Source organism: Crocuta crocuta, unplaced genomic scaffold (genome assembly GCF_008692635.1).
Source record: "Crocuta crocuta isolate KB4526 unplaced genomic scaffold, BGI_CrCroc_1.0 scaffold30, whole genome shotgun sequence".
NCBI lineage: Eukaryota > Metazoa > Chordata > Mammalia > Carnivora > Hyaenidae > Crocuta > Crocuta crocuta.
Window position 1 is genome coordinate 9,349,173 of NW_027528345.1, and position 23,291 is coordinate 9,372,463.

The 23,291-nt window shown below is 52.4% G+C and overlaps 2 protein-coding genes across 4 annotated transcripts in view; one reads left to right on the top strand and one right to left on the bottom strand.

The window, feature by feature from the left end:
* SPMIP11 (sperm microtubule inner protein 11) overlaps positions 1-3,623 on the top strand; it is a 28,762-nt gene extending 25,139 nt beyond the window's left edge. The window contains exons 2-4 of the mRNA XM_077753288.1: positions 1,097-1,219; positions 2,872-3,016; positions 3,445-3,623. Coding sequence (XP_077609414.1) covers positions 1,097-1,219; positions 2,872-3,016; positions 3,445-3,493 — 317 coding nt within the window. The 3' untranslated portion in view covers positions 3,494-3,623. The remainder of the gene's footprint in view (positions 1-1,096; positions 1,220-2,871; positions 3,017-3,444) is intronic.
* Positions 3,624-3,997: 374 nt separating this feature from the next.
* Positions 3,998-21,601, bottom strand: ADCY6 (adenylate cyclase 6). Of its 3 annotated transcripts, none has more exons than XM_077753282.1 (22): positions 21,548-21,601; positions 19,209-20,061; positions 15,437-15,586; positions 14,944-15,065; positions 14,738-14,849; positions 14,458-14,585; positions 13,812-13,970; positions 13,593-13,734; positions 13,356-13,484; positions 13,060-13,085; positions 12,678-12,750; positions 12,340-12,437; positions 11,860-11,947; positions 11,571-11,687; positions 11,120-11,278; positions 10,636-10,814; positions 9,409-9,444; positions 9,201-9,330; positions 8,619-8,882; positions 7,606-7,810; positions 6,695-6,819; positions 3,998-6,488 (listed from the first exon to the last, which is right to left on the bottom strand). In XM_077753282.1, the coding sequence occupies exons 2-22, from the start codon at positions 20,058-20,060 to the stop codon at positions 6,363-6,365; spliced, it is 3,420 nt and encodes a 1,139-aa protein (XP_077609408.1). In that variant the 5' UTR covers position 20,061; positions 21,548-21,601; the 3' UTR covers positions 3,998-6,362. The 3 variants fall into 3 exon arrangements, with proteins under 3 accessions (XP_077609408.1, XP_077609407.1, XP_077609409.1); XM_077753281.1 differs by having other exon boundaries at positions 12,678-12,825; XM_077753283.1 differs by lacking the exon at positions 13,812-13,970 and having other exon boundaries at positions 12,678-12,825.
* Between the last annotated feature and the right edge of the window lie 1,690 nt (positions 21,602-23,291).

The following is a 23,291-nucleotide window of genomic DNA, read 5'->3' on the forward strand; positions in this document are numbered from 1 at the left end:
ATTGTGCCCTCATGTGGTGGCAGGGGAGAGGGAGCTCTCTGAGGCTTTTTTAGAAAGGCACTAATAAGGGCTCTATCTTTATGAGCTAATCACCTCCCAAAGGCCCCACTTTCAAATACTATCACCTTGAGAATTAGATTTTCAACACAGGAATTTAGGGGAGACACAAACATTTAGACCTGAATAAGGAAGTTCTGGTCTTCTCAGCCTCCATAGTGAGATTTCAGTTTTGCCTTGGAGAGGATTCCTAAGCCTCCATAAGAATGCTAGGTTTATATTGCCCTACCCTAGGGAATGCCTGAGTGGCTGAGTTGGTTGGGCGTCCGACTTCAGCTCAGGTTATGATCCTGCAGTCTGTGAGTTCAAGCCTCGTGTCAGGCTCTGCACTGACAGCTCAGAGCCCAGAGCCTGCTTCAGATTATGTCTGTCTCTCTCGCTCTCTCTGCCCCTCCCCCACTCACACTCTGTCTCCAAAATAAAATAAAAACATAAAATATACACTGCCCTACTCTACCATACCTTACCTTACCTACTCTCCACCACTTTTCTAGCCCCTTCCCTGCCCCTCTCCATTTTACCAAGCACAAATCAGGCTCTAAATCAATAGCAAGCTAAAGCCTTTCTAATACTTCTATCTTCTAACACTTGCTATCCTGCTGCCTGAAATGCAATTCCTGATACCACTGTGTCTCATGGACTCCTTATTCTCCAAAACTTAGTTCAAATATAACTTTTCCTATTAGACCAATTAAAGCTCTTCAAGTATGCCAATGCCAGGAAATAGGTGTCCATCCAGATAAGGGGCCTTTTTCACCTGCACTAACCTGAAGTGTCTGTCAGTATCCTGATTCCAGCTGGAAGCCATTCAAAACCCAGGAGTCGGAGAGGAGCAAGAGAATGGGGAGGGAGGTTTGTGATCACTGGGTTCTCTCTCCCTCCCTTCTGACACAGGCATTGCAAATTGACTTCTGAGATCAGATTTCAGTGGCTAGGAGAGACCCCTGCCATGTGCCTGGCTGGCATGGAGGCCAGTGACTCAGAAAACCAAATAGTCCCACTTGCTAAGTATTTATAATAAGTCTGCTTCTTGTTTCAGACCAGAAGGAACCAGTGCCCACTAGGCTTCCCCCTATTATCTCAGAAGATGGGAATTATTCTGTGCACCAGAATAGCCACACAAGGTATCATGAAGCTGTAAAGAAGGTGTTGTTAAAGACATGTAAGTATCTTGGAGTGGGCAGTATGCTAGAGGCAGAACAGATATGCCTGAGTTCATAAAGAATGCCTGGGTTGTGGTGGGGCATGATTTTAGGGCAGGGCAAAAGCGGGGGGAAAACAGCCAAGAAGGGAGGCTGAGAAAAGGAGGGAGAAAGTAGACTTGAATGGGGTGAGCAAGATAAAACAAAAATTGAATCAGACTAGAAGCAGAAGCCCTATATTTTAGTCCTAGTTTTTTTAAGTGTCTCACCTTCGGTAATCACTTAACGCTTACTGATTTGTTAAGGAAAAAAAAAAATGCCTATCCTACCAATCTTACAGAACTATGAGTATCACAACAAAATGAGACAATTTAAGAGAGTACTTTTTATATTATATGCTATGCCTGTGAGTAGTGGTAGACCAAGCACTAGCTTTGGAATCTGAATGGAGTTTAAACTTCAAACAAGTTGTGTGACCTTGGACAAGTTCCTTTAACCACGTAAGCTCTCTGAACCATGTGAAAATGGGAATCATATTCTAGCATTGTTATAAAAGTTAGAGAAAATGCATCTAGGACAAACTACTGATACATGTGAGAACTAGGAATCTTCAGAGAGTTATGCCATGTAAAGAAAATCAGTCCCCAAAAGATCACACACTGTATGATGCCATTTATATAACATTCTTACAATCACAAAATTATAGAAATGAAGAACACATTATTGACTACCAAGGAGGGGATTGGAGAATATGACTATAAAAGGCCAATTCCCTTCCCCGTTGGGGGAAATTAAGTAAAGGGTACACAGGATTTATGTTATCATTTCTTACAACTATATGTGAATTCATAATTATCTCAAAATTAAAATCTACTTTAGAAAACTAAGATACTTTCAGAAATTTAAAGAGACATATGTGTGAAGAAGAGTATCTAAGAGTTATTTTTCATAGCAAATTCTTTTTAAGAGCTTACTATTAATAGAAAAACAACTAAGTCAAAAATGTAACATCTGCTCAATGGTATATTAGGGATTTTTTTTAAATAATTATAAAGACTATATAGCCAGGATATTGGGCTATAATTCTAAGTTTAAAGAATATACAAATATTATATAGTGGTATAATTAGATTTATCCAAGTAAAGAATAAAGAAAAAAAAAAAAAACCCTAAGTCTGATACTATTCAAAATCTTAAAAACACCTAATACATTTAAAACATAATAGACACTTGGTAAGTGAATCTATTAGCAGTACCTAAATTTGAGGTATTCATTGCTGAGTTTCAGAGAATTACCTGAAATGAGCAAAGGAAGCAATTTTTTTAGAGACAGAAGGGAATGAGAATGATTAAGCCTGGGAGCAAGGGGTAAGAGCCCGTAGACCCATCCTGCACATTTCCCTAAGGGGTTGGCCGCTTATTTTTCCACCATCTTAGCACTTGGGAAATCTCTCTTGGAGAGAGCTTAGTAACAGCAGGAAGAACCAAGACTGATTCAACTGACCATGAAGGGTGTGAGATGCTGGAATCCGGAAGTGAAGCTGGGTGTGGTGACCAGATTCCCAGGACTTCTCAGCACCTGGTCAGGCCCAGTTGCTAGGCTGGGCTTGTGCTGCCACGAGAAAGCAAAGAACTTGAAAAAATTGGATAACCTGCCCTCCCCCAACATTCAGTCCCCAATCAGGTCTTCAGAGTCCCCTTGACTGATGCTCAGAACTTCAGCTTCTGGCGGTCCCATGATCCAGGAGTGCGCCCAGAGGAAACCATGCCATGGATCCAGAGCCCCCACCACTGCCTCATTAAAAGCCCAATGACCAGGTTAGGCTGAAATCGGTGAGGGTGGGGAGGCTAAGGGAAGTACTCCATCCTTAGAGACTGCTTCACTCTACTAAGAGTTAGGGAATAGAAGACAAAGTTTAGGTCTTACCAGGAAAAGCTGGTCCCAGAATCTGGGCAATGTTGGCATTCAAAGGAGTTAAAGATTTGTTTGTGTCTATGAATTTCATCTTGTGGACAGGACTTCTGGAGCAAGCACAAGACAAATGCCTATAGGGGTTCAGGGATGTTTCCACTCCCTTCATTGCTGCCTCCACCTTCCAACCACCATTCATAGGCAGCAGCCCTACTTCCTCATTACTGCCCCTGCCCTTTCTGCCGTGAGGCAGTCTTGGGAGCTGCGTTTAAGGACACCACCACACACACACCAGCCTGGCCTGGCTGAATCTGAGACCCTCTCTCTCTTCCAGGTTTATGGATCACTCTATTCTGAGTGACAGAAACTTCAGTCTGTATTGAGCAGGATGTGTTTGCAAGATGGACTATGGAAGCAGGCAAAGAAGGAGAAAACGGGAGAAGGTGTCCTGGTTCCACTGAGGGACTAATGGGAGAGGATCTCAAAAGAGTAAACAGATTGGATTAGAAGTCACTTGCGTGCACTGGCAGTGAGGGGAAGGGAAATTATTCCAATACCCAAATTCCTCTGACATCAGATGTGTGGGAGCCAGAACTTGGTGTTTGGTTTGGAAGGGGCCAGAGTACAGGAAAGACCACTAAGGGGGTCCTTGACCTCATGAATGGCAGGTATCTGAGTGACAGGTCTGGGAAGACACACAATGGTTCTCATGATGCTGAAGGGCCTAGGGTAGCCATGCTCTCTGAAGACATTGCAGCTTCACCTTGGCAGGAAGGAAACCAAAGGAAGCCCTCAACCACAGAGGAAAGGCTACCTCCTATCCCTGGCTCTGCCACTTCTGACCCAACCCACGGCCCAGAACATCTTCAGAGAGCTGGGAATTTTACAAAGAGTTTGATTTTATTGATATTTAAATATATTAAATATTTCACTGAAATACATGGTATACCACCCTCCCCCACCCCCACAGTGGTTACATTGTAAAACCAAAGTCCTTGGGCCTCCCACGCACTGACTCCCCCACCAACTGGTGAGAAAGGAGGCAATGGTAGCCCAGGAAAAGGGCATGGCTGGCACTGTGGTATGGGGACTCAGGGTATTGGACAGGTCCTTCCCACTTGACAAGAAGCAAAGACAAATCACCCAAGACTGAGTTCCCACTCTGGTCTCCTTACACCCCTACTCCTACCCCAGGGCTCCAAGCAGTCCCTTTCCTATCCAGGGATATGTCTGGAGAGATGGGAGTTGATCTTCTCTCTGGACCAACTAGTCTTTTCCCCTCCTCCTGCCACAGCTAATGAAGTGCCTGATGGCCCACTTGACTGATGCATGAAGATCCCCCAAGGCAGGCAGTATAAGCCAGAAACCAGGCCTCTGCAAGGAGCTGGAGTCAAGAAAGGACATGTGGAAGGGCAAGGGTGCCACCCACCCCTTCCATTCCCCAAACTCAGCAGCTCTGGAACCCTCTTCTCTGTCTCTCTAATCACCTTTAAGACAAAATGATCTTCAAGCAAAATTCAGGCTAATGCCTCTGGCTTAAATAGCTACAGACAGAGAAACCAAGGCACCAACTAAATCAGGCCTGAGACAAGGAGGTTGCAGGGAAAGGAGTAAAAGGAAGGCAGAGATAGGAAGGGAATCTAAAGTCCAACCTCCTGTCCCTCCTTCCAGTCCTTGCAGGCTTCATGAGGACTGGGGATCCAGGACATGCTAGACTGAGACTGAAGGCTGGGGAAAGCCAAGTTTCAGGTTCCCTTGCTCCATCCCCTAGTACCAGTATCTGGGTCCTCAGAGAGATCCCATGCTATGCCAGTCCCAAAGTATACCACCAGCTGGGGAGCCTAGGAAATTCCTGAGCCTCTGCCCGCCAAACCCAGACAGTTCAAGTCCATGGAGCACTGAGGCTCAAGCAGGCGCTTGGGTCCCTGCCCCAAGGCAAGGAGACAGTCATGCTGCACACACGGCCCCCAAATGGCACTTAGGGATTTGGCACAAAAAGGACTCCTCTCCCCAGGGCCACCTTCCTCTTGCTGCCACATCCCATGCTACTCCTGTACAACTTAGGCGGCTCTCCCCATCCCTTGAAATCGGAAACCCTGCCTTATTCCCAGAAGATAGAGGCCCACAGGAGAGGCAACCCAGGGTGGAGAGCTGAGGAGAAGCATAAGGATACACACAGACCTGGAAACAGATACACACAAAAAAAAGGCTGACAGGCACATACATTATACAGATGCACAGGCCCTCCCCAGTGCCAAAGACCGGGGAGGACAGGTTTAGGATCAGGGTCACCATCCACCACACCCTGACCCTTTTCTATTTGGCAACAGAAGGGGTAGAGATGCTCTGCGCCCCCTTGCCAGCAGACAGCAAGAGAGCATGGGTGCAGAGTGACCTGATCCTGACTCCAGTGGGGCCCTCAGATCAAGAGTCTGGTACCACCCCACTCCTTGGCCAGCCTGCTTTCTTGGGCATCTGCAGGTGAACTTCCAGCTCCTGACCTTTTGACATCCCACATACATGCTTGCTTTCTGGCTGGGCGTTTTCACAGTACCAATGAGGCCAGATGCCCCTTTTCCTAGAGCTGTGCAGGAACTAGGGCTAAATCTAAACTGTCAAAAGTCCCTTTGTTCCCCTTTGGGGACAGATCATGGGACTAAGATTTGGCAAATGGAAACATTCCCCTGAAATATGGATAGAGCAGAGTCCCCAGAGCATCTCCTTCCACTGCCCTGTGCCTAGGAGGGAGACCTGACTGGGGTGGGGTACCCAAGGCCAGTGCTGGGAATGCAGGCATAGCAGAGGCAAACATGGAATAGGCACTCCTCATGCCTGCCCCAGTCTTTGTACAAAATATTCCCAGGAAAAAGAGGGAAAACAAGGGCCCAGCCCTGAGTCTGTTACCCAGACAGACAGGGAAAAGGTAGGCATGGCAAGCTGCCATTTTAATCCCTGCTGTCTCTGCTGCTGCCCTGCCCCCTCCCCTGCTCCCAAAAAGCTGGAAGAGAGGAGAGGGAACAGCCCTATCCCAATTAGAAAAGTAAAAGTCACTTCCATAATCCTCTTGGTTCCCCTGTTCACCAGCCTGAGGGCAGACAAGCATAGTCCAAGCACATCCTGCTGGGGTGTTCCCTTTTGTGGTCAGCAGGGTCTGGAGGCTCGATGCCCCCTCCCATAGTGCCACCCAGCGAGCACAGAGTCCACTCAAATGCCCACCTTGGTCCTGTGAGCTGAATTTGTAGCTGGGCCCTGCTAACTGGGGGGGCCCCCATTGAGGAAGTAGGTGGTCATCTCCCCCTTGCCCTTCACCTTGACCACCCCTCGACACTCCAGCTGGTAGCCCTTGGCAGCTAGAACCTGGTACAAGTCCGTGGTCACCTGGGGGATGGGAGGGGAACCCACTTAGCCTGGGATCCTTCCTGCTGCAATTGCAGGGGTCCAGGGGTTTCTAATCATGCTAGTCCTCCCCGCCCATCCCACACACCCCCGACCACAGAACACTGCCACCCTACCCCTGTCCTGGCTGACCTGCAGAAGCCCTCTGGACCCATACCCTTCCCAACCTCTGCTCACATCCCCCTCACCTGAATTCGGTCAGGGACCCCCGTGCTGTCCATACGGCTAGAGACATTCACGGTGTTCCCCCAGATGTCATACTGTGGTTTCCGAGCCCCAATGACGCCTGCCACGACTGGGCCCATGTTCAGCCCTGCAATGGGGACAGCAGCAAGAAACTGAGACTAGTGGACGTTCCAGAGTCGGCCCAAGGAGTCATCCCCTCTCCTGGAATCTTTAGAAGGACCCAGAGGAGAAAGTGGCAAAGGGACAAGAGAAAGTGGTTGTAAAGAATGAAAGATCTGGGCATGTCAGCTGAGCAGCTCCCCTGAGTTAAAACAGCTATTGCCACAACAGTAGCTAATCGCTCTGTGCCAACCACTCCAGTAAGCATTACGCATTCCATTATTTCATCCCTTCAACAGCCCTTACAGGTAGGTATCATCCCATTTTATAGATAACCTTGTGAAACTCAGAGGAGTTGGGTGACTTGCTAAATAAGCCAGTAGGTAGAACAGTGAGAATTCAAACCAGTGTGAGTCCAGAACCGACTCCTGCCCACCAGCTCCCAGACCATCTGAGAGGAAGTACCTCTTATCAGACTGGCCATAGATGAGGGTACAGGTACTGGAGTTTAAATAAACCTGGTTTTGAATCCTAGTTCAGCCACCTACTAGTTGTTTGACCTTGACCAAGTTATTTAATCTGAGAGTCAGTCTCTATCTGTAAAAGGGGATAATAACGTGAGAGTTAAGATGTCTTGGACAGTACCTAGCATGCAGAAGGCCCTCCCCTGTTAATATGAGACAAGATAGGTGGGAGAAAAGGACAGCCCAAAGGATTCCTGATGAGAAATCTGTGATGCCATCCCCAGCCTGATTCTGTGGTCTCACCCTGAAAGAGCCCTGGGAAAAACTTCCAGGCAAGGGGGCCATCTCACCAATCTTCATCTGGAAATTGTTGAAGGAGTGCTCGTTGATGTGCTTCATCTGCTCCATGAGCCGCATGGCATAGTCGGCCAGGGCAGTGATGTGGGAGCGGCCCGCCTGATCATAGGTGCTGGCATTCAGCCCTGAGGCAGCCATGTAGGTGCTACCAATCGTCTTGATCTTCTCCAGCTGCCGGAACCGCTCCTCGCTGATGATCTGGACAGCACAGGGAGAACTGGCTGTCAAGGCAGAGAGGCCAAACCCACCCTGCCCAATGCCCACTCGTGCCATGCCTCGGCCTCTTCCCCCTTCCCTGTTTCAACAGCTCCCCTCTTTTTAGTGAGTAAGTCCCACCTTCCAATTATTCTCAATGCAGGACTGAGGAACCTGGAAAACAGGCCTCCTTTACAAGGCAGCCATCAGAACCCCAGGCCAAGACTCAAGTATACAGCTTTAGGTCAACTTCCAAAGCTTGCTCACAGAATCCAGAACCACAGAATGGGCATTAGCTGTCAATTATTCTAACCCTCATTTTTTGGGAAACTGAGTGCCAGAGGGAAGTAACTTTCCTCAAGAACAGTAAAGGAATGACCCATTCCTGACCTGGATAGTCACGACACTTCCTCACGTTTCCTTCCATTTTCTCTATTGAGGGGCCCATCTTGCCTACTTGGGCTCAAGGGTTTCTGTCCAGTTCACTGCCTTCTTATTCAGTAACATCCACCTGGTACCTATCCTGTCCTCTCCACAGGTCCTCACGCCCTTTGCTCCCCAGCAGTGATGACCCCGCCCCACTGGGGGCGACCTCCTTGCTGCCTTGGCCAACAAGGGTCTTTGTCCTTGTTTCTGCTGTACCTACCCTTACTCCTACCCTGACATCTCTGGGTCCCATCAAACCTCCCCTCCTCCTCCCAATCCAGCCATGCCTCCAATCCTGGCCTTCCCATCCAAAGTTCTCTCCACTGCTTTTGTCCAGCTAGTCTCCCCTAGGTGCTCTGCCAGCACCAACCAACCAGATAAGTACCTCATCAAAGTCAGCGATGATTTCGTTGAGCAGCCGCAGGCACTCGACGCCCTCATTGTTTGCCTCCAGCTCCACATAGAACTCAGAAAAGTTGGCAATGGAGGCAAACATGACAGCCACACACTCACACGACTGATAGTAGAGCTCATCATTCCGGCGCTCCCGGGCCAGGAAGTGGGCAGCCACGTCCTTGGGCAGAATGTTATGCAGCAGCCTTCGGTTGTATGCCTGGAGCTCCTCCATCTCCTCCTTCTCTCCTGTTGCCTGTGGACACCACACCCATCACTCATTGCCCAACATTCACAAGAGGTAGGTGCAGTGGCCAGTGCCTGGAGACGGGCACCAGAGGGAATCACAGGGAAGAAGGAAGGCATGGACAGATGAGGCCTAAAAAACAGGCAAAGGCCTGAAAGGGACAGGGGCAGAATGAAGCAGGGGTTAGGGGATGGGCACATAGAAGGCTTGGGACCAGGGTGGGCTTGGGGCGGCCTGAGCCTTGGTCAGCTAACAAGAAGCATTTCTGGCTTGGCCCAGGTTCTGCCCCCAGGATCCTCCCCCTCCCCCAGAGGCCCACTAGGTCACCTGAAGTTTCCAGAGGAAGTCCAGACGAGCAGTTGATTCCACCTGCTGGGCATGCAGATACAGTGCTAGAGCAAACACCAGCAGAATCACGGGGGTCATGTATTTGAGTGCCACCCTCCCTGCAGCTGGGCTGAGGGTAAACAGAGGCAAGTTCAGTGTCTGAAAGAGGCATGTGGCAGCCCTGCCCTGCCCCAGAGCCCTCACTTACCAGTCCAGCCCATCGAAGGTCTCATTGGAAGAAGCCCTGGCAGGAAGATACAAGAGACAAAGTCATCAGTTCTTCTTGGGTTGCTGGGTAGAGGCAGTTGTCAGATTGGTTTCCATATAACACCCAGTGCTCATCCTAACAAGTGCCTTCCTCCATGCCCATCACCCCCATTCCCCTTCCCCCTCCACCCCCATCAGCCCTCAGTGTGTTCTCAGCATTCAAGAGTCTCTCATGGTTTGCCTCCCTCCCTCTCCCCAACTATTTTTCCCCTTCTCCTCCCCCATGGTCCTCTGTTAAGTTTCTCCTGTGGAACAAGATGTTTAACTCTAGGCCTGTTTCCTCATCAGTAAAAGAGGGACAAGATCTAAATACTGCACACAAAAGGTCTAGCGTGGCTCCTGGCGTGGAGTAAGGCTTCAATAAATGTCACTATAATCTCTACAACCACCTATGATCTAGGTGTCACTGCCATTTTACAGATGAGGAAACTGAGGCTCACCTGCCTAAGGTCACACAGCTACCGAGCAGCAGAGTGGGATTCAAACCCAGTGGACTCCAGAGGCTTTTCCTGCTACACAAAGCTATGGGATCAGGTTTGCAGAGGAAAAGCTAATGTGGTGTCCCAAACAAAGCCCTTAAACAGGAATCAGAAGTTTTGGTTCCTAGCCAGGGCTCTGCCACCAAGCAGCTGTGTGGCCTACAGGTGGTTAAGAGAATGGGTATGAAAGTACCATGCAAATGAGAGAAGGAATTCTTTAAATGTCTAGCCTAGGGGCGCCTGGGTGGCTCAGTCAGTTGAGCTGAGAGGCTCAGGTCATGATCTCGTGGTTCGTGGGTTCGAGCCCCGCGTCGGGCTCTGTGCTGACAGCCAGCTCGGAGCCTGGAGCCTGTTTCAGATTTTATGTCTCCCTCTCTCTCTGACCCTCCCCTCCTCACACTCTCGCGCTCTCTCTCTCTCAGAAATAAATAAAACATTTAAAAAAATAATAAATAAATAAATAAACGTCTAGCCTAAAGACACAAGGACTTCCCAAGCCTGGAGTTTCCTCAGGGTGACTGTTAGGGGTCATATGCTGGGAGCTCCTCTACTGCCTCCTTTCCCCCCAGAGGTGAGGAGTGAGTGGTGGCATTCCAAGGGCACAAGAGGCCTGGGCACCAGAAAAATCATAGTGACCCAGCAGGGTCAGGAAGCTTGTAGGGGATTAAAGGGGCTGAGGATAAACTCACAAGCCATGGACACCGAGCAGCAGGTCATAGTTGTCAAAGATGGTGGCTGGTGGGCCCAGCAGAAGCAGCACCAAATAGATGAGCCCGAGGACAAAGATCATTGCCAACTTCCCGATGCTACTAATGTGCAGGAAGACAGAGCTGGCCAAGAGACTCAGCAACATGTTCCCAACGAAGTACTGGGGAGCAATGGCAGAGGTGGTGTTGAATGAAGACAGAAGTCATGCCCTCTCCCACCCCATTCAGGAAGAGCCCTGCACTCCCCTGCCTGACCTAAGTTCTCCTCCACAACCTCAAACCCAAACCTACTTCACCCTCCACGGCCAGCCCCACACCACACCAGGACCCCTGGATGCTCCTCCAGTAGGGACTCTGGTGAGATCCTGGGTCCCCACTGCACATCAGCAGGCCTGGTACAGGAGAGTCAATAACTAGTACTGATCAAGAATCCCACCCCCGTCCCGCCTGAGCACGGCTTGGACACCTCAGGGAAGCTGCAAGTGGGTGCGGTGCCCTCACACAGGGGAGCATCCAGGCCCAGAGAGTAATTGAGCTGCTGCAGGTGGCAGGCAGTGATGTCAGCGGGTGTTACATTCAGCATCCGGGCTGCACAAGTCCGTATGGGAGTGTGGTTACAGGTGAACTGCAAAAGTTGGGGGAGGCATATCACAGTAAGCACGGAGAAGAGGGGCTATGAGGGCCATGCCCCAGTGTCTTATACCCTGGAGGTCAAAGCTCTCACTGAGGGATGACAGGAGATGGGGAGAGCAAGGAAAAGGAGGGACGAGAGTTAGCCTCACCCCCTCCTTTGGGATAACAAGCTCTTGGAGGGCAGGAAATGAATGGGTCTTATTCCTCTCTCTACCCCCAGAGCCCAGAGCAGTCAGTGCCCGGCATAGACGATCGGAGTAGAAGAATCCCCATTGGACCTTTACCATGTTGGCGATGGCAGAGGTGAACACAAGCAAGACTGAAAAGATGCCAACCACAGTGCTGTGTGCCCGAGAACGGACAATGCTGCGGGAAAGGCGTTGCAGGGCCTTGGGGAAGAGCTGCAGACAGGCAAGAGACCGAGAGTTAGAGACTGTGTCAGCCAAGGGGTAAGGCCAACCAGGGATGGGGCCCAGAACGGCCTGGCCTTCTCTTCCCTCTCCCCACATGATTCCTCACCGCCCCGGCCCAGCCTGCCCTCCCCAACCAGCCCTGGAAGAACCCTCAACATACAGAGCCACAGGAGTACACGGCACAGGTCAGCACAGTGATCAGCAACAGCAGGAAGATACCGGCATAGATCCCAAGCATCAGGGTTGAGCTGGGGCAGAAGAGAGCCAGGGAAAATGTTACTCTGGAAGTTCCGGGCATCCTGTCCCACTCCCGAGGCTCCCAGGACTGTGAGCTTGCATGGGTGTTTAAGAAGGTTCTGGGAGGGGCGCCTAGGTGGCTCAGTCGGTTAAGCGTCCAACTTCAGCTCAGGTCATGATCTCACGATTCGTGGGTTCGAGCCCCACATTGGGCTCTGTGCTGATAGCTAGCTCAGAGTCTGGAGCCTGTCTTTGGATTCTGTGTCTCCCTCTCTCTCTGACCCTCCCCTGCTCACACTGTCTCTCTCTCTCTCTCTCTCTCTCTCAAAAATAAATAAAACAAAAAGGTTCTGGGAAGTGGTGGAGGGAAAAGAAACAGAGCAAGGAGGGGGAGGGCTCTCACTGTGGGAAAACGAGGAGTTGGATAAAGCAGATGAAGCAGAAGACCAACAGCGCACAGGCTACGTAGGCTCCGAAGCGGGGGTCCACCTTCCGTGAGTACTGAGGGAGAAGAGGCTGAGCTGGGTGCTGGGCTCTGCCCTGGGGGAGGCAGGGCACTGCCAGGGGCCTCAAGTAGGGGGAAGCAGTGGCCCAATTAATAGGAATCCCCCTGTGCCCTGTGGTCACCCCCCAAGCACCAAAAACCCTTCTGTTCCCTCAGTTGTGCTCAGCCTCCCCTTCTGGACATCCCCTCATTCCCCAGCCCTCATCCCCCTTTGCCCTTAGCCTTTGGGGGCAAACCTTCTTTTCAAGATCCTCTCTCTGGAAGGTGAGCAGAAAGCGGCGCACATGGTCCTTCCGCAGTTGATCAATGCTGCGGGCATCAATGGCACGGCCCAGGAACTCATCTACCTCGTCCTCAGGGTTCAGGGCATCTTGGGCACCCCGGCTGAGGGCAGGGGACATGGCTTCACCAGGGGCATGAGCCACGCCATGTGAGAGGCAATGAGAAAGGAGGGGCATGGGCAGCACCCAAAGAATGGAGTGTGGCTGTGTGGCACCTACTCCCACACGACACACTTATGGCCCAGGAAAGAGGAGGATCTTGGCTCTCCCGCAGCCCTGTCCCAGGGTGCAAATGCCTTCTCCCTCCCTTTCCTCCCTCCTCGATAACCTGACTTACTTGTCTTTGCTGGAATCATCAATGCCCTGGAGAAAGGGACAAAGTGTGCAATGGGGTGAAGAGCAGACCACCTTCACCTCCACAATCCCTTCCCCAGCCCCGACACTGTGCTGAGTGTTCCCCCCATGCACTTTGAGGGGCTTGGGACCCCTGGTATGAAGTTATCCCTCCTGCCCCCAGCACCAGAAGTCATACACGGAGATGTATGAGCCACAACAAGGAAGGCCAAAAAGGGGAGGGGGAAACAGCCTGTTAGGAAAGTGAGGCCTCAGGTCCTAGTGCTGTGGGCCCCTCACCATCTGGCGGAAAGCCTTGGAGTCCTTGGTCCGGGAGAAGGCGCGCTCAGGCACCCAGCGTGGCATCAGCCCTTCCATGGAGTTGGCCCGCGTACGCTGCAGCTTGGCCAGCATGGCCTTCTCTTCTTTCTGTGCAGGAAGCACAGGCACAGGATCAGAAGAGGTTCCCAGAGATGTCTGTTTGCTCCCCGCATTTGCCCTTCTCCCTGCCTGCCCCGACCCCCCACCTGGACTGACCCGTTTCTGGCTGGCTCCCAGGATGAGGAAGGTCTCAATGTGCTGCTCCTTGAGGTATGCGTTACGCTCACCACCACGACCTGGCTCCACCTCGTAGTCCCCATTCAGGTACTGCAGTGTGGCCCGAGTGATATGGATGCGGCTGTGAGGGAACAGGAGGGTGAGACCTGGGCTGGCCCACCTCACTCCCATCCCTCACCACCTGGACCCCACACTCACCCGGCCCGGCCCCCCGCCTCCATGTGGTTGGCCAGAGTCACGTCATTGGACCACACATCGAATTGCCATTTCCGCAGGCCAAGGACGCCACAGTGTACACGCCCGCTGTGGATGCCCACGCGCATGTTCACGTTCACACCTGTCACCTCACGCACCAGCCTGGGAGGAGGCGGCTCCAGCTCAGCTTCTGGCACAGTCATCCCCATTCCCAGCCCAGAACTTGGGCCCTTCACTCCCCTCAGAGCCAAGCAGGTAGGGACAGGCCCAGATGCGGGACATGAGAGCACAGCCTTCGCTGGACATGGGCAAAAGGCTGCTTCGGTCTCAAGGACAAATGTTTAAGAACTGTGTTCACCAGCATCCTGTGGAATTGAGCTAGAAAGGGAGGAGTCACTATTCTCCCCTCAGGCCTGCTCAGCTAGCATTCTCACCAGCCCAAATCCCCCCACCATGGCTCCCCTACACTGCCTGGCTGGCTGGCATCTAAAGTGCACAGGCTGAAGAAAGATCCGTTCCCCTCCCAGGTGATGGATCTCCGAGACGGAGAAACAACCAAAACTGAGAAAAAATCCCAAGGACACATCAAAGGGTGGGAGCCAGCAGGGGCACCCTCAGTTCCAGGAAACCTGGGAGGGGCACTGCTTACGAGATGGCCTCGATCATGTCCACCCCCATCTCCACACAGCAGTGGGCATGGTCTGCTCGGGCCTCTGGCAGCCCCGACACACAGTAGTAACAGTCCCCTAAGATCTTGATCCTCAGGCAATGATTTTCCTAAAGGGGAGTGAGTTGGAGAGAGTCACTCTCACTCTCGTGCCCACCCAGCACCCTCACTGAGTCACCATCTACTCCCACCGCCCCAGACCGTTCCAATGAGGCTATGTTCTCACCACATCCAGCCCTGCCCCCAGCCCCAGCACCCTCACCGCAGCCAGTTTGTCAAACCGGGCAAAGAGCTCATTCAGGGTCATGACCAGCTCCTGCGCAGTGCACTGGGACGCCAGGCTGGTGAAGCCTTCAATGTCTGCAAACAGGATGCTGTGGACAATGGCAGAAGATGGAAGGGCCATGTGGCCCTCAAAGACTCCCAGGTCCCCCATTCCTCCTGATATCCTCCCAGCCCCAACCCTACCTGACATTGTCATGCTTCTGGATGTAGATCTTATGGAACATCATATCTTCTTTCTTTGTGTTGATATCTTCTTTCATCTCCATGGCAACATGCTGGGGCAATACCGACAGCAGCAGCCGTTCCTAGACCAGTGGTTTCAACAGGGCACCACTATCTTCTTGGCCTCACACTGTAATCCCTCCTGTGCCTCCATAACCCCAGAACCCTCCCAGACCCCTCTGGAGACCTGAGCTTCCCTTCTGGGCCTCCCCTTTTAGAGCCTACAGCAGATATACCTCCCAGCCCTCTCTGACCACCCCCACGCAACCCCTCACTCATGCTCCCATCTACCCCCTCCCACCCTCAGACAGGACAGGAACCCCAGTGTCACAAGGCCTGTGTGGTGCACAAGCAGGGGGAACCATTCAGACTTATTCCGTGGAGTTGTACAAGGCAGCAGACCCAGTGTACAGGTTATTTGGGGGGAGGCCTTGGACAGGGAGAGCAGCCCCACCTGCTGCCGATTCTCATGCTGCAGGTGCAGCCGGGCCTGGATGTAACCACGGGTCTCCTGAAAGGCCTGGCGCTGAGACACTTCAGCCGGGTAGTGTGTACAGATGCCGATGACATTGGTGCAGAGGAACAGCAGCATGTTGGCACCAAGCTGCAAGAGGATGGCAGAGGCAGAAGGGTGACCAACCCCCACCTGCGCACAGGTGCAACTTGCTATGCTCTTTGTGCATTCCTTCGGGGAGGAAGCCAGGATCCTGTGCCCCGTCTGTCCCCAAGCTGTCCCCACCCCTGTAATACATCTCCCCCTGCTCCCACAGGACTCCAGCCCCCTGCCTGGATCACTCCACAGCCAGAAACGAGAGCTTCTCACAACTCCTAGGAGCAGAAGCACCGACCAGGGCAAGGTGGGTCATGGGGCCGGGGCCCTACACACTATGACTTCCTGCCCCAGAATCGGCCCAAACAAAAGACAAATGCTGCTCCTTCTGCATATGGTTCTCCTCACAGGACCACACCCAGGAGACTCGAGCTCTATATCCTCCTGTGAATGCCCAGGACAAGTCATCTCATCTCTCTGGGCCTGTTTGCTCATCTAGAATCTGGAGAGGGACAATAAGAAGATTTCTAAGGTTCCTCTCTGCTCCAACATAACTTGATATACTAATAATAATTATCATTATTGGAGCTAATTTGTTGGCTGCCTCCAATATGCCTGACTTCTGTGACTGCCTCCTATACAGTAACTAATGGATTTCCAACTCTATGAAATAAAACTATCTCATTTTAAAGGTGAGGTATTCAAGCACAGAGAAACTAAGTAACTTGCCAAGATCACACAGCTAATAGTGGCTGGTGTGGGACGTGAATCCAGGACAGTCAGACTCCAAAGCCTCTGTCCAAACCCTACTGCTGGTACATTCCAGATTTCCAAGATTCCTACTTACTCCACTGACCCAAGCTCTTGAGGCCCAGCCTCGGAGCCCAGGCTTGGGAATCATCAATTGTACTATCATGAAAAACCATTCCTAACTAGGAAGGGTTGCCACCATGCCCAGCACCCTTGATACTTGGCACAGCCAGGCCCCATGCCCGAGGACCCTGATCTCAGGGTGATCAACCCTCAATCAGTATCGGTGGCACTGACTGGAGAGCAAGTCTAATAAAAGCTGGCCTCGGTGTTTCTGGAAATTCAGGGGTTAACCTGGCACTTGTGGCTCCACCCCAGAGTTGGCTGGGGCAGGGCTCTGGTTTGGGGAGAAGGAAGGAAAAGAGCACCAACTGGAAGCAAGAAATTGTGGGCTTTGCCCAGAACCAGAACCACTCCTGCAAACTTGGGCAGGTCAGTTCATCTCTGGGACCTCAGCTTCATTTTTCCTAGGTGAAATAGAGGGGGAGGTTCAGCAAGCCCCCAGCTATTTCTAGCTCTGACCCTCTAGGACTGGCCTCGCAGCTTTCCTTCCCAGTCCAGCTCACAAGGCTCCCCTCCCAGCAGCAGGGGTGAAGAGGGGGGCACATTATCTCCCTCAGGGGTTTCTAAGAATAGCCCCCAGTGGGGGAGAAGAGAAGGGGGGGGTAAACCAGGCAACTTCCCTTCCTGGCCCCAGGAGCCCAAGAGGAAAAAGTGAGTCATGGTAGAGGGAAGGGGAAGGGGGACGAGAGACTGAAATAGATCTGTACACAGACCCCTATCCCACTGTGAGAAAAAATGGATGCCAGGGTACTAGAGGAGACTCCGGGCTGGGCCAGGGTCACTGGGTGAAACTGCTCAATGTGTCTGAACGAGTGGGTCAGAGGAAAACGAAGCCTCCTTCCTATGAACATGAGCAGGGCTGGATCTGGAAAGGGGCTGCCCAAGGAGCCTAGAAAGGAGGCCACAGCCCCACACCATCCAGACACCCATAGGCCAAGTGAACACAGGGAATCCTTCTTAGTTCAGAGAAGGGGTATGGGCAACCCTGGCTCCAAGGAATGGCACAGGGGCAGGGTGACTTCCTCCACTCCCCCCCAAGAATGTGCCTGCTGAGACCTTCTGGGTAAGGCTGCAGCTAGGTCCCCCTGGGGAGGCAGGAGGCTGGCAGAGACCTGGCCTCCATGCGGCTGTACCTCCCCAATCAAGCCCTGGGCCTGGCTCTGGGCACCATGCCAGCTGAGAGCAGAGAAGAGATACCCACCCAGCCCTGGCCAGCCAGAGAGGAGGTGGGGGTAAAGTCACCACCTCCAAGCTCCTCCTTCCCCAGGAGGGTAGTCCAACTCCAAAGCCCAGGGCAACAGCTACCTGGTGAGAAGTGGGGGGCTAGTAAAGGCAGAAAGACCCTGGCCCTTTAAGAGGTCTGACTACCCTGTGGGTGCGTGCTCCACAAACAAATGGGCTATAAAGTTACTTTTAAAAAGGTACATTCTGTTCCAGAGCACAAGCTGGGTGGAGAAGGGCATCATGCCAGAGCACCCAGCTTCTCACCCTGGGAGCCCCAGGCAACTTCCTCTTTGTGGGTGGGGCTAGGGTGGGCTACAGGCCACAAACACTAGGCAAGGCAGAGGCCAACTACCTTAATTAAACCTTGAGCAAGACAGAGGATAGCACCCTCAAAATCAGGGTGCCAGCACAGGGACCATGAGGTGTGTTGGTTAGGGGCCGGGTCTAGAGCAGCCCCTGAAGGACCAGCTGGGCAAGATGTCCTGGTCTCTGCTCCCTGGTCAGGGGAATGACCCGAGATGGCGACTCCCCGTGCTCCTGTCTCTCTGAAAGGGACTTCTGGGAGGGCCCTTCCTTCCCTGGGTTCCATCCCCTACAGCGCTCCCACCCCTCCCTGCCCCCAGGTGAGAACCCTGCCCCGCCAGGTTCCACTCCACTCTGGGAGAGGGTGGAGACCCAACAGCAACATCATGAGGTGGATACTATTTTTATCCCACGTTTGCAAACTTGCAAACTGGGAAGAAGGCTGGGAGAAGTAAGGTTAGCTGTCTAAGAGCTCGCAGAAAAGAACCCAGCCCATTGGACAACAACATCTGCCCAGAGCCAACCCTTCTTTCTCACTCAACACCATGCTGTCAAGCCCCACCCCACACACCACTCAGAACCTGGATGCAGTAGCTGGCATGGGCAGAGAACCTCAAGCAGGGCTGCCAGACCCCCGGTGCTCAGTGGGCAGAGGGTAGATCAGACCCTGGTGCCCTTCTTCTCTACTGCCCAATCCCACTCAAATCACTCCCAGCCCAGGAGAAAATGAAGCCTACTCATCACCCTCCCTGTCCTCTCAGAGACTGCTTTGGTCCAGGAGAGAAGTAACTCCTCTCTTGCTAACTCCATCCAAACCCCGCAGATCCCTCGAGATCACCACTTGGAGCTGCTTTTCAGGGATGGCACCAAGGCCTGAGTCTTATGTATCAACTTGGGGCCAGAGGTGTGCCAACACTGCTCTCTCAACCCCGCCCCTGCCCTGGGGCTAAACATCACATTCCCCTCTCCAGCCCTACATCAGGTCTATAGGCTACACTATTGCAGGGGCCTCAGACCTAAGAGCTGTAGACTGTGGCCCATGGTGACAGAGTGCAGCTGGGTCCTAGGGCCCTCCCTCTCCTCAGCAGTGCCCTCTGTTCCAGATCCCAGATGGAGCTGACGCCTGAAACCTCACCTCCCATCAACTGCCCTTCCTCTTGGACACAACCAGACATCTCTGCACCCAGTCCCCACCCACCCTCGATTACCAGACCCCTTCTCATTCCCGGCCTGGTGCCCCTAAGCACTATCTTATGCCTGCTTCCTGACTACCTACCTGCTTCCAGAGGAAGGCATCACCATGGTTGAGCTGCCAGGCCAAGATCAGATGCAGGGTGGAGAGGCCCAGGCCACTGAAGACAGCCGCCCGCATGCGGATAGGCAGGAGCGTGTAGGTGATGTAGACAAAAAACACGGGGCACCAGAGGCCCACAGAGGGGCTGCGGGGGTTGGCTGCCAGGGCACCCCCAATCAGCACAGCTGCTAGGATGCCCAGCACCACGTAGCTCACCACCCACATGGAGTCCTGGCGGAAGCTGTGCCGGTTACACACCACCATGAGCGCCACAAAGAGGGTGGCGGCACAGGCCAGCAGGGCCACATAGGCAGGCTGAGGGCGGGCAGGCGCGGCATGAAAGGCTAGCAGCACGGCCGTCAGCAGCACCAGCACTGCCATCAGCAGAGTCAGGCTGCTCTGGTTCATCTGAAAGAAGTACCGCTGGTACAAGCGCTCCAGCTTGGCCGAGCGGAACTGCTTGGACTGGAACACCTGGGCCAAACGGCGCCAGCAGGACCGCCTACCCCTGGCTGCCACGTCAGGTGCCACCTCGGCTGCCCTGATCGCTGCCATTGCCTCAGTGTCCTCAAAGCCCAGGGCCACCGCCCGCAGCCCCAGCTCCTTGCCTGGGCCACCTCTCCGGATGAAGGTCTCATCCTGCCAGGGGCACCGAGGGGGAGCTGCAGGGGTGGGGCTGGGGGGCTGTGCATCCCGGAGGCAGCTCATATAGCGGGGCGTGCAGAAGCCACTGGTCCGAGTCCCACGGCGTGGACGCTTCTGCCCATTGCGTTCACCCCAGGCTGTTTTCCGTTCATCCACCTTGGGGACCAGGAGACCACTAAACCAGGACATGCTGCCGAGAGAAAGAAATGAGTTAGTATTAACACCGCCATCACAGCCTACCACCACCAGTAGCTACCATAAACCGAGTACTTCCACAGTCAAGCTAAGCACTTCCAATACCACCACTCACATAAAATTATGGTGGAAGACGATGGGATCCCCATTCAATAGGTGAGGAAACTGAGACAGAAGCAGGTGGGTAACTCGCCCTAGATCAAGCAGCCACGGAGGTGTGCGAACCAAGATTCTAACCTAGATCTGCCAGACTCCAAAGAGGTATGCTTCAACATTCACCTCTTCCCTAAAAAACACTGATTACTGGGTGGTTACAAGCGTATGTGCCTGCATCAATAAGCAACGGAGATCTGGGAGGAACTGAAAAGTCCACCCCTGAGCGCCAGGGCAGGCAGCACTCAACACCAGTACATAGCTGGCACGGGCATCCCAGCAGAGCCTGATCTTCTGAGTTTCAACAGAAGCTGAAAAAAATGTACATTTTAACATGACATCTCCTGAGTTTCAAATGCTGGCAAGTAACTCACATTTTTCAACACTGCCAGCCAAATAAATCACGTCTATGGAATGAATTCAGCCTGTGAGCTGCCAATCGGTGACCTCTATACAAAAGGGAATCTCTTTCCACATTGTTCCTCATCACACTCACACCATGCACACTTCACCAAGCCAAATTCAACTTCTTCCTCGGGTCACAGCTTAGATGGAACTTCCTCAGGGAAGATGTCCCAGCTCCCCGCACCCACACTAAATTTGGCCCCCTGTTTACCCTCTGTATATTTCCTCCATAGTATATATCACAATTAAATTGCCCCTGGTTCATGGGTCCCCACCCCTGTCACTATAAACTCCGTGAGGGCAGGGACTGTACTGTTTTGCCCAGCACCTTAGCCCCAGCACCAAGTACTGAGCCTGGCCCACGGTAAGGACTCAAAAAACGTATGTTGAAAAGACAGGAGTGAAAGCTCAAGGACATTGGCATAAAGCAGCTACTGTGTAATAATAATAAAGAGTGTTAATGCTGTGATTCTTCATCTTTCTCACTGCACTCCAGTTCTATTAGCCGCCTTGCTGGTCCCCAACACAGCATGCATGGGCCCGCCTGGGACTGCGGTGCCCGCTGCCAGAAACAAGAGCTCCCCCGGGTCACAGCTCAAATGTCCCCTTATCAGTGAGTCTCTCCCTGACCGTTCTGTTAAAATAGCAACCCTCTTTCCTGGCTCTCCCTATCTTTCTTCCCAGCTTCATGCTTTATTTTTCTCCACAGCTCTTATCAGCAACTGCCATTCTATATATTTTCCTTATTTGCTCATTGTCTCTCCTCACTGGAAAGTCAGCCTCATGAAGGCAGGGATTTGGGCCCATTTCGCTCCCTGCTGTATCTGCAAACACCTAGTTGAGTCTAAATAAGTGTTCCTAGAGTGGCTGGGTGGATAATACTTTCTCTTTGCTTTAAGCTCTTCAAGGTCCCTTTCACATACCTAATTCCATCTGATCTTCACCAAAGTCCTGTGAAGCTGCTCCTATGGCCACCTTGCACACAGATTTGACGGGGGGGGAGAAAAGGAAAGAAAACAAAGTCCACAGCAGTTTTACACAGCTGGTCAAGTTATAGAGATCCCAGGCCACCAAATCAGTCTCAGACCTCAGGTCTCCTGGAGGGTAGTGCCTTGAACTGGGGTGGGAAGGACTCCATGACAACACCCTCAAAGTGTCTCTGAGCTGAGCGCAGCTCAAGAGAAAGCGTGGATGACAGCATGGTCATCCACAGATGCCTGTCTCCCTATGAGAGCCACACTCCTCCATGTTCACAAGGCACCCTGGGACTCCTTGTATTTAAACCTTCAGAGCTAGCAGCCTTGACATTTGTCCTCACTAGGGGACACCAGGGGAGAATGCCCACAGGATCAGCTGCTCAAGGTAGACAATGGCACTTGAACAGACACCCAGAAGCCCACTGAACAGAAGGCAGACTGGGGACCTCACCGCATGCTGGAGACCCACATCCCTGCTTCACCCTCAGCCAACTTCTCTCAGCATCCATTCTCCCATATCCCACAGAGTAGCGTGCCGTTCTAACATCACCAACAGCACCCTCTGGAAGGACAGATCAGAAATCCAAGGCTGTGGGTCAGGTTGGCATTTGGAAAAAGTCACCAAAGGAAGCCTGGTTCTTCAAAATACTTCATTAGAAACATTATCTTTTGTTTATTTTTTAAATTTTTTTAATGTTTTATTTATTTCTGAAGAGAGAGACAGCATGAACAGGGGAGGGTCAGAGAGAGAGGAAGATAAAGAATCTGAAACAGGCGGGGCGCCTGGGTGGCTTAGTCGGTTAAGCGGTTAAGCGTCCGACTTTCGCTTAGGTCATGNGCACAGAGCCTGACGCGGGGCTCCAAACCATGAACTGTGAGATCGTGACCTGAGCCGAAGTCGGACGCTTAACCGACTGAGCCACCCAGGCGCCCCTAGAAGCATGACCTTTGGAGCAAGACTAGGCTTCAAACCTTAGGGTAGTTACATGCTAGCTGCACAGCCTTGAACAAGTTACTATCTCCCTGCATCAGTTTCTTCATCTGTAAAATGGGATTAGTAATAGTTGTAAAAAAAAAAAAATCCAACAGTGTCTGTCACATAGCACACACTTGATAAGTTATGAGTTCTTCTCCCCCATCCTACACCACTTTGAACCCAAATCTCTGCCAGTGTCCAAGAAACGGAAAGACAGAAGAGCCAGAAGCAAGAACACACATCTCCCCAGCCAAACACCTGGTTCTATCAGTCCCCATGTCCTTCGCTGTTGGTCCCCAGAACTGCTGGAGACGGAGCCCAGAGTGAGCAGATTTCCCATCACCCCCACCATGACATTTTGCTTCAGCCTCCTCCTACTTGCCAGTCCCCTGCCCTGTATTAACCATTCCTCCCCCCTCCAAATGGCCCAGACCTCTGTTCCCAAAGGACCTGTTTCTGGCTATGTCCCCAGCCTCCTGGAAGCACGTCCTAGCATCTGGCTCATACCCACAGAGGAAGGGGCAGACACCGTCCAGGAGAATGCATGACCGTCCCCAGAACACTCTGACCCCCCCAAGGGGATAGCTTCAGAGCTATGTGATTGTACAACTGACTGCAACCATCCCACCTGGGACTCCAACCCAAGCACTGCCCACCTTGGAGAACTTACCAGGTTCCTAGCACTCCTGGCAACCCAGACTAGGCTGGTACGAC

Excerpts from the sequence above, each read along its gene's own strand:
- ADCY6 (XM_077753281.1), bottom strand. The coding sequence starts at position 20,060 with ATGTCCTGGTTTAGTGGTCTCCTGGTCCCCAAGGTGGATGAACGGAAA. Across the intron at positions 13,735-13,811 it reads GAGGCGGGGGGCCGGGCCGG|CCGCATCCATATCACTCGGG; the intron begins GTGAGTGTGGGG and ends GTTCCCTCACAG. Across the intron at positions 11,279-11,570 it reads CCTCTGCCATCGCCAACATG|TTCACCTGTAACCACACTCC; the intron begins GTAAAGGTCCAA and ends CAACTTTTGCAG.